At 42.0% G+C, this 10,260-nt stretch overlaps 1 protein-coding gene across 1 annotated transcript in view; it reads right to left on the reverse strand.

Annotated features, from left to right (window-relative positions):
- Positions 1-10,260, reverse strand: part of caska (calcium/calmodulin-dependent serine protein kinase a) — a 195,624-nt gene that overhangs the window by 103,063 nt on the left and 82,301 nt on the right. The window contains 1 exon segment of the mRNA XM_032529385.1: positions 94-199. Coding sequence (XP_032385276.1) covers positions 94-199 — 106 coding nt within the window.

Here is a 10,260-nt window from a genome sequence, read left to right on the forward strand (position 1 = left end):
ATCTATCTATCTATCTATCTATCTATCTATCTATCTATCTATCTATCGTGCAGCCCTGGTTGAGTTACGATCTTTGCCAGACGGAAGACTTACAACTCGAAAACCATGTAGAGCATCCCGTCGGAGCTGTACGTCTCCAGCAGCTCCACAATGTGGGGGTGCTTCAGCATGTGGCAGATGCTGGCCTCCCTCTTCAGATCTGAAAACAGACAGAGAGAGAGCGGGAGAGTGAGAGATATGATCAAATAAAGCAGCAAGACCAGCCTGCATTCATATGTTCTGGATTCATACACAGAGTATGTGACCGTGTTAATTCTACTACCCGAGGACAGAGAGGATCTCTTTGCAAAAGATGACATAACTATATACACATTTATATACACACACACACACACACACACACACACACACATATATATACATATATATATACATACACACACACACACACACACATATATATATATATATATATATATTTTTTTTTTATCAAAAAGGACACTATCAATGTCTGTGAAGGTTCTCAGTCATCCAGGTAATAATTATCCAGGGAGGCTATATACAATAACGTTGTTGAATATCACTAATAAACGATATGACTTTTAATAAATAAAAGACATTAAAGTGTACTCATTTCTGCATTTCTGTACTTCTTCTTTCAGTATTCTGCTAAATTACAAGCAAATTGCTTGTTGAATTCAAAACAACTGAAGGGAAATCATTACATTTTTTTCAGTATTTTCAACTTCTACGTCCGCGCACACAGTATAACGCCAGACAATCTGCTTCCTGTGCCGTTTAAAAACTTAGTGTGGCTGCGGGATGGTTGTTTGTCTGTGTCCCAACACTGGAGACCCTCTTACTGTTGCCTGGCAATAAGCATCTACCACTTTAATTGGTTCCTAAAGAAGAGGAGGTTCACTGAAGCTGAAAAGAACAATGCGGGCTGGCTGTTCACAGGAATCACAGGGGAGACATGACACACACACACACACACACACACACACACACACACACACACACACACAACACACACAGCTAGCCAAACACCAGAAAGTAGGCCTGCACGATTCGGGGAAACGTATGAATCTGAATATATTTGATTCGCTTAGACTTGATATCCAGATTCTCTGCCACGATTTCGTTGACCATGACAAAACTAAACAACCTATAGCACGTTGCTCATCACCCCAAGCATGTAAACACAGAGGCCTCGATGAAGTGAGAGCATCGCAGCGCTCAGGAGCGCTTTAAATAAAAATAAAAATCAATATTGCATAGGACCGCGATATTTTCAGTGGGAATACTGTATCAATACACAGACGCCAAGAATCATTATTTTATTATATACTGTAGATATTAGGCATTTCCCGATGTATCGGTATCGGCATTTGTAATGGCCGATTTTAAAATATTCATTCATCAGAATCACTTATAATGATAAATACATGATTCTGAATAATGAATATTTAAAAAATAAAAGCGGACAGTCAACCATGTTATGAGTGTTGGCGTTTCATAGTCTGTCCACCAGAGGACGCTAATGGCGTTGCATAGTCTGTCCACCAGAGGACACTCTAAAACGTCCCTATTAGTGATGGCGTTGCATAGTCTGTCCACCAGAGGACGCTCTACAACGTCCCTGTTAGAGATGGGGTTACCTAGTCTGTCCACCAGAAGACGCTCTACAACGTCCCTGTTAGTGATGGTGTTGCATAGTCTGTCCACCAGAGGACGGGCTACAACGTCCCTGTTAGTGATGGCGTAGCATAGTACTGTCCACACAAAGGACGCTCTACACGTCCTTTAGTGATGGTGTTGCATAGCTGTCCACCAAAGGACGCTCTACGTCCCTGTTAAGAGGGGTACCTAGTCTGTCCACCAAAGACGCTCTACAACGTCCCTGTTAGTGATGGCGTTGCATATCTGTCCACCAGAGGACGCTCTACAAGTCCCTGTTAGTGAGGCGTTGCTAGTCGTCCACCAGAGGACCTCTACAAGTCCATGTTAGTGATGGGTTGGCATAGTATGTCCCACCAAAGGACGCTCTAACGTCCTGTTAGTGATGGTGTTGCATAGTCTTGGCCACCAGAGGACGCTCTACAGTCCTTTAGTGATGGGGTTGCATGTCTGTCCACCAGAGGACGCTCTACAACGTCCCTGTAGTGATGTTGTTGCATAGTCTGTCCACCAGAGGACGCGACTACAACGTCCACTGTTAGTGATGGCGTTGCATAGTCTGTCCATCCAAAGGACGATACTACGTCCTGTTAGTGAGTGTTGTGCAAGTTGTGTCCACCAGAGGACGCTCTACAACGTCCCTGTTAGTGATGGCGTTGCATAGTCTGTCCCCACGAGGACGGCTCTACAACGTTCCCTGTTAGTGATGGCGTTGGCATAGTCTATCCACCAGCAGGACGCTCTACAACGTCCCTGTTAGTGATGGCGTTGCATAGTCTATCCACCAGAGGACGCTCTACAACGTCCCTGTTGGCAACGCTGTTTATTTTTTTGTTAATGTGTTTTTGTTCGAAGGACTTTAAGTTTCATATCTTAAGTTTGTATTTTTGTACATTTTATTCATCAGAGCTTTAATACATTTTGATGTTCCTTTATTCTGTTGTGATAAAAAACAAATTATTATGTTATTTTAGTGAGAACTTAAATAACTATAAATTACTAATGTTAGGGAAAACTGTTTATGTTCTGTGGATTTTTTAAATATATATTGGCCAATATATCAGAATATCGGATTTTTAATCGGTTGGGCTCTAATCTACTGTATGTGTTGGTCATTTTGCAGCACTAAAATTGAAGTGATATCAACTAAACAAGAAATGTATCCTTTTAGTGCACTGCCAAGGTGCTCTCAAGCAAGGCATCAAACCCCCAACTGCTCGGGGCGCCATTCCATGGGCAACCCCCCTTCACTCTGACATCTTTCCATTAGTGCATGTATTGTACTGTATTGTATTGTATGTAGTATTGTACTGAGCATGTGTGTAATTCAGACCTATGTATAATAATACTTTTTTTTGAATAAAGTGTCAATTATTATTATTATTATTATGTGATGCACATATGGGTTACAAAGACTTTAAATTAAATATTATGAACTTCTGCACATTTATTGTCCCACACTGTTATACTTCATATTTCAAGACTGTTGAGCATTATGTTTAAGATATTTTTAAGGCCTTTAATTTGAAGGCGTAACAGTCAGACTTTTTTTTTTTTAAAGATTTTAAGATTTTTGCCTTTCATTTTTGACAGGACAGTTAGGAGTGAAAGGGAGAAGACGTGCAGGAAATGGTCCCAGGTCGCATTCGAACCCCGGACCTGCGCGTCGAGGCATAAACCTCCCAGTACATGTGCGCCTGATCCACCACAAAATTCAAAACTTCTTAAGACCGGCAGACGTGACAGAGGAAAAAAAACGGCATATTGTTGTGGTCGGGAGGAGCAAGAGGACGTTTCTGTGCACACATGCAACACGAACACAGCAACCGATGGAGGATGTGGAACACAAATACCAGACCAAGACAAGTCGATTGTACTCATTGGTTTTGATGAACAAACAGGATTTGCCTTAACAATCAACATCTAAACATAGCCTATTCCATCTATCTCACTTTCATCCTTCCATTCAATCTGTCAATCCTTTGATCCATCCACTCATACTTCCCACAAAAGCCCTTCCTTGCTCCTTTTCCTCCGGCAGCTGTTGTTCTCAGACCTTTGGGAAGCAGAGCGATATAAATCCCATGCCTCAGCTCAATCGCAATCTCATTTGCTGAAAACGCATCGCCAAGCACCCTTAAGTGTAGAAAGGTTTAATATCTGAAATAGGCAGGCTGGGTTGAAAACACATATTCAATATACAGTTCACACTTGTGTACTTTCTGCATATTGTCATCTAGACCAATGCTTTGCACTTTTGCCTGAATAAAAAAACTTTGATTGCAAAAGATATACAGTTCATACTCATATACTCACACACACACACACACACACACACACACACACGATACACACAGCGGGAAAGACACACACCACACACCAAGGAACACACAGACATACCTAAAACTACACACACACACACACAACACACACAACAACACACACAGCACACACAACACACACACCACAACACACAACACCACCAAACACACACCCACATAGCCAACAAGCCCCGCCATACCGAAGACACACACACACACACACAGTAGCAGCGGTAGCAGCTTTGACTCAGCAGGAGGAACAGGGATCGCTGTACAGCTCACATCTGTTTATCTTCCCCCCTCTCTATCACTCTCCTTTCCTTTTTTGCAACTTTTTCCTCTTTTCCCTTTCAGCACTTACTTTCTCACTACTCTAATAGAAACAAATCTCCATGCAAAACTAACTCAAGTTATATCATGTTGAACTCAGCATGGACAGACATCTTCATCGAAACATCCGTAATAGTCCTGTTCATCTTATCAGTGTTTGCCAGCAGCCGTTCTGTCTGTAGATAGATATAAGAGTCTGCTTTACAATAATTGTTATTACTGTTAAGTTAAATGGATAAGTCCTGGTCTGGCCTTAAGGAAGTAGCTTTAAGTTGCGTTTCCCTTTTTGTATGCATTAGTTGATAATGTGTACAGTCAGGATTAGCAGAATAGCAACACTAGTTGAATTTTAAATGAGCCTCTTATATACTCTTGGTAAAGCAAATTCAATTAAATTTTATTTATATAGCGGCAAATCACAACAACAGTTATCTCATTGTGCTTTTCATAAAAGAGCAGATCTAGACCGTACTCCGATGTTATTTACAGAAAGCCAACAGTTCCCATATACACTTTAGTTGAGACTTTTTAATGTGCATGCACAGTTAATTATTACCTAAAAATCAATATTAAATGGCTTCCCTGCAGCATTTTTTCATAGCTCAGTACAGTTGTTGTTGTGGTGCTTTGCTTCTGATTAGCTAAAGAGGACCTTGGCAATCTCCAGCAGCCGTTACTGTACGGTGAGGGACACGAGCAGCGAGCTCACCACATGACATTAAATGTGGCATGAGGCTGCAGGGCCCCTTAAGGTAGCCACTTATCCGGCTTTAGCAGCATTGGCATCATGTTGGAGAGCGAGCCCACGCCTTGTGCTTGGCCCCGGAGGATTAGCTTAATGTTAGCAGCAGCGTAAGTGGCTCATGGCTTCAACTGGGAGCTTAATTAAATGTCACTGCATACGTACTCAGAACAATACGGTACATTTTGTGTGTGTGTGTGTGTGTGTGTGCATGTCTCTGTATGTATGTCAGTGTGTTTGTGTGTTTGTGTGTTTGTGTGTGTGTGTGTGTGTGTGTGTGTGTGTGTGTGTGTCCTGACATTGCTTTAGCAGACAGTTAGGAACAGATGACAGCAATCCAACAGAGGCAGTAACAAGACCTCCACAGTAGGGTTGGATAACGGAACCTGGTGCTAATGTGGCACCGGCTCCTAAAAACGAGCCCATCTACCGGCATCGCTTTGATTTGAACCAGTCTGAGTCCGGATCTTCCTTTCAATTACGGTTCTCAGCGATTCCGATTATTTTCGGGGTGGAGTAAGCGCTAGTGCGCCGCTTACTGTGCTCTAGGTCTGCATGATTTAGGGAAAATATGCTTAAATATTTGTTATCCCAGAAATTGAGATCACGTTCTTTGCCACAATATTCATCACAAAGTACACCGTAACAAAAAAAAAAAAAAAAAAAAGGACCAAACCTTTTTTTTTTAGCACCTATAGCACATTGCCTATCACAGGGACGCATCTACAGTGGGGGGGGGGGCAGAGGGGGGACGTGCCCGCCAGTAAGCTGGGTGCCGAGCTCTACGTGTGGGTGGGGGGCACCTTCCCCCTCGTGCCCCCCCCCCCACACTCTAGAGCCTGGCCAACCCAGCTGTACTTGTAAAAAACAAAACCGCCACTATGTCCACAAGCTTCTCAAAACACTGAACTAAGCAATACATTTACCAAAAGCGAACAATTGAATTTTAAGTGCATTCTTAGCCCTGTGCCCTCCATTCCTTAGCTACGCCCCCGCATCAAACGAGCTGCCCCCGGGCCTCTGAAGGTAAAGTCAGTTACCCCTGGTGAAGTTTAAACACACACACGCTTACCTTAAAGTTACATTTATGATGAATGCAATGTACGCCCACGTTTCAGCATCGGCAAAAACAGCGCGTCTATTTAACACCGTTTGTGTGTTTTTTTGCTTTTACAGTAGAAACCCACTGCTGCTGTAATGAGGGAATGTCCCCACTGTGGGATGAATAAAGTATTAAAGTAAAGTAAGGATTAGGTTAGCCAAAAATCACTCCTTTGTGATTTGAAAGACAACTCTGCCCTTTGATTAGTTTTGACTTTAGTAAAGGCAAGAACAGCTTAATATCAAATGGTTGTATCCATATCAACGTGTCATATATTGACGTTAATTTACAACACACAATACAGTGCCAGTTGGGAGATCGATCATTTTTATTTGTTTAGCTAAGCAGTCCTATAAAATCCACTTCCTCTCACATATCACAGCAGTAAGGCCAGGTTACAAGGGTGGGGGGGGAATAACAAATATAATAGGATTAAGTAGTCTAAACATATAACTGTTGTGTGCATGTGATACATCTTTTCAGATTTTATATTTGTTATAGGCTACAAGGCCCTACAGTGTAATGAGGACAACCAGAGCTTTTCACATATTGACTTTTACAGACCAGAGTAGCTGAAGAAATTAGCTGGAGCCTAAACATGAAAGGGAAAGCTAAAGGTGAAGAAAATTCAAAGAAGTACTCTGGAGGAAGAGAAGGAGGGAAATAAAGAAGGAGAGGGCAGCAAACTGGAGAGACCAGGAGGGTCAGAGCAGGAGAAGACCACAGAAGGAGACGAGGAAATAAGGGAAGGAGACGAGGAAAAAGAATCAGCGGGGGATGAAGAGGAGGCTCCAGATTCAGAGAGAGGGACCTAGGCAGGGAGTGCTTGGAAAATGTAGGACTTTGTAAGGCCAAACATTTTGATTTAGGAATGTTAGATGTTAGATATTACACTTACAATATTTAAATGTGACTTAAGCAGCAAGCCGTTCCGAAAACTGTCATTTTCTGCTCTTCACTTTAGGCACCGGCATCGTTTTTAAAGTATCATTTCAAAGGATCGAGACAGCGAAGAAAAACACGCTATCTAATCTCTGTGAGACCTGACGGTGCTTTAGCAGACAGTTAGAACAAGATGACACAACTCTAAGAGAAACAGGAACAGAACATGCACAGTGCTGCAGCTTTTATTTTGTAACTGGAGGAAGAGAGATGAAGGAGGAGGGATTCAGAGAAAGACGCAGACACTCAGAGAGATGGAAAAATGAAAGAGGCGGAGGGAAAGTGAGTAGGAGATTGCACATGATGAATTTTGCTCGCTCTCCGGCTCTAGCTTTTCCTCCCTCATCCCTTCAGAGGGCTGACCTATTCGTCAGACAGACCTCCGGACAGGCTGAAGGGAAACAAGCTGGTGTGTGTGTGTGTGTGTGTGTGTGTGTGTGTGTGTGTGTGTATGGGTGTCCAGACCCTGCTGGCCATACACGGCCAAGACACAAACCACTTGACCCCTTCCGCTGGTCGGTGCCGTCTGGCGGCCGGGGTGTTGGCGTGCGTTGCGTATGTTGTGGTGTGTGTGTGTGTGTGTGTGTGCGTGCCGTGCTGGCAGCCTGCTTGATTACTCGGAGCTGCCCCTCCGAGTGAAACGGCTCGGCTGTCTGAAGCAACAAGAACGAGGGGAAATAAACAACTCACAATGGAACAGCCGTTGCAGTTGGGGGGGGGCAAATAGTTGATGGATTCCTAGCGCTTGTAAGGTGAGGCTGGGATCGGATACAAATGACTGTGAGTGTGCTGACCATGTACTATGACTGCACACACACACACACACACACACACACACACACACACACACATCGCTGTGCACATTTGAACATTAATGCTGGCAATGAAGAGAAATGGCACTGTTGGACAAGCTACGATGAAAAACCTTCATTTAGGAGTTTGCAATAATTCGTCAAACCAGGTTTTCATCACTACATTTTAGTCTCTCTCTCTCTCTCTCTCTCTCTCTCTCTCTCTCTCTAAGCCTCCGTATACTGTCGGAAAGGAATCAAGAGCAGAGCGATTACCTAGAAGATGGATATCCAGTAATTAACCAGTTATCACACAGACACCAGTGTGATTACAGACGATGAAAGTTGCAATTAAGCGGGGAAGGAGTTTACAATAATGCAATCTCCTCTTATATTTCCCAACCACAGAACAGGTTACAAGAACAGGATCAGGAACACACACACACACACACACCTGTGAAAATGGCGAGGGAAGTTTAACTTTGGAGCGTTATGCAGCACGACATGGATTCCTCGGATCATCTACTACTTTCACATGATCCTAATATCTTCAGTCTAGCTTTACAACGGTGAAATTAGTTGTTTGAACCCAGCCCTACTTTATGCACACAAAGTGTGCAAAAAGAACCACGGCCTGCTGTGTTTGTGTTGCTTACTCACAACACTTGGCCTGCTGTCCTTCTATGGGTTTATTGGTTTCCCTGTGCAATTTCCAAACTGCCTGGCACACGCATCCAATTTAGGATCAAACCCAATTACATCAATACAAATACGTCCTCAGGTGGGTAAGAGCAGACTTGGCTGTCAGTGCGAGATTTGTGAATCCCACGCAGGATTTTCTTCATTTCCTCTTATTGCTTTGTGTGAGAACCAATAAAAGAGAAAACTAAGCATTCACGTATCAGGCCGATTATCTTTCTCCTTTGTTCTTAATAAGCATGTATCTGCACCCCCCTCCTAACATTTCATGAGTTAAATGGTGTTGCAGGTTTGAGCGTGCACACGTGTGATGTGCCGGGTATTTCTGGTTGTGTTACCACACAGGATAAAGCCACTCTGGCGTCAGGCATTAAATCAGGCTGACTCGTAATAAGCAGATTTGTTTCATTAATTATTTCAACCTTTATTCATACTCGAGAGATCATTCAAACACAGAGCTAATAAAGGTTTGTTGTTGCCTGTACAAGGTTATCCCTATGGGATGTCTTTGAAAACAACCCAGGTAGCTAACTCCTAATATTATTTTACCTTTCATATATACTTTGTTTTAATATTGTGTACCATTTTTAGTTTCTTTCTTTCTATTTTAATTGGAGAATGCATTACAGATTTAAAAAAATGGTCTAATCGCAATTATTTTACAAAACCACGGTCATTTTGTATACCCGCAATTAAAGCTTAAATGTGATAGGTTACACTGTAGGTTATACTTTGGATCCATCAAACGCGTGTGCAATACCGGCGTAGCATCTCCTAACAGTAACCTTAGCTAACGTTAGCTAGCCTGTGATACTATGGATTCCTGAGCACCTTTACATGTGTTAAAATAATGTAGTCCGCCTGTGGTGTTTAATCTACTACAGTGCTTTGTTTAATTAGTAGGCTAACATTAGCGTAAATGACAACGCTGTAGCGGAGATGGCCGTCATTCATTAGCATTATGCTAATGTTGCTCTACGGGGATTTATGCTTTTATTTTTCTAATCTGTACACAACAGCTTGTTTGCTAACTTTAACTAAGGTCCTAATGGGTATGACTGTGAATGACAATTGTTAATTTTGTATAGATGCGCCACATTGTATTTACATAAGTGATTATTGGTCAGGCTGTTTAGCTGGAGCTATGCTAGCGGCAGCTGTCACTTGTTGTCATAGCAACTCCAAACATCCTGGGCTGTATATTGTTAATCACAATTATTTCTGAGATAATTAATAAAACTCAAAAGTCCAGCCCACAGCCGGTTCCGAAAGTAAAAATACAATACAATTCCTCCATTGCCAACTAGACTTTAAGTCATAAAATCGTAACCGTTAACGGTAAACTTAAAACCAGCTACGACATGACTAAGCGATTTTACTCTATGCTCATATAAATGCCAAAAGCTTTGAGATATTTATGTTATATATTTATGTATGCGATGTTTAAGGTTTTCTTGCGTTTTTTGTCCCTTTTTCAACACTTTTGACGTTTTTCAAGGTTTTCTACTTTTTGACGTTTTCAAAACTACATAACACTAACTTATTAACTTTAGTTTTACAATAAACCTCATTTATAGGAAATCGTACCTACTGTTTGCGTTAGAAATGCAGAAATTAGGAATTATTTAGATTAAAATTAAAGGAATGGATGTT

The sequence above is a fragment of the Etheostoma spectabile genome, chromosome 11 (genome assembly GCF_008692095.1).
Source record: "Etheostoma spectabile isolate EspeVRDwgs_2016 chromosome 11, UIUC_Espe_1.0, whole genome shotgun sequence".
Classification (NCBI taxonomy): domain Eukaryota; kingdom Metazoa; phylum Chordata; class Actinopteri; order Perciformes; family Percidae; genus Etheostoma; species Etheostoma spectabile.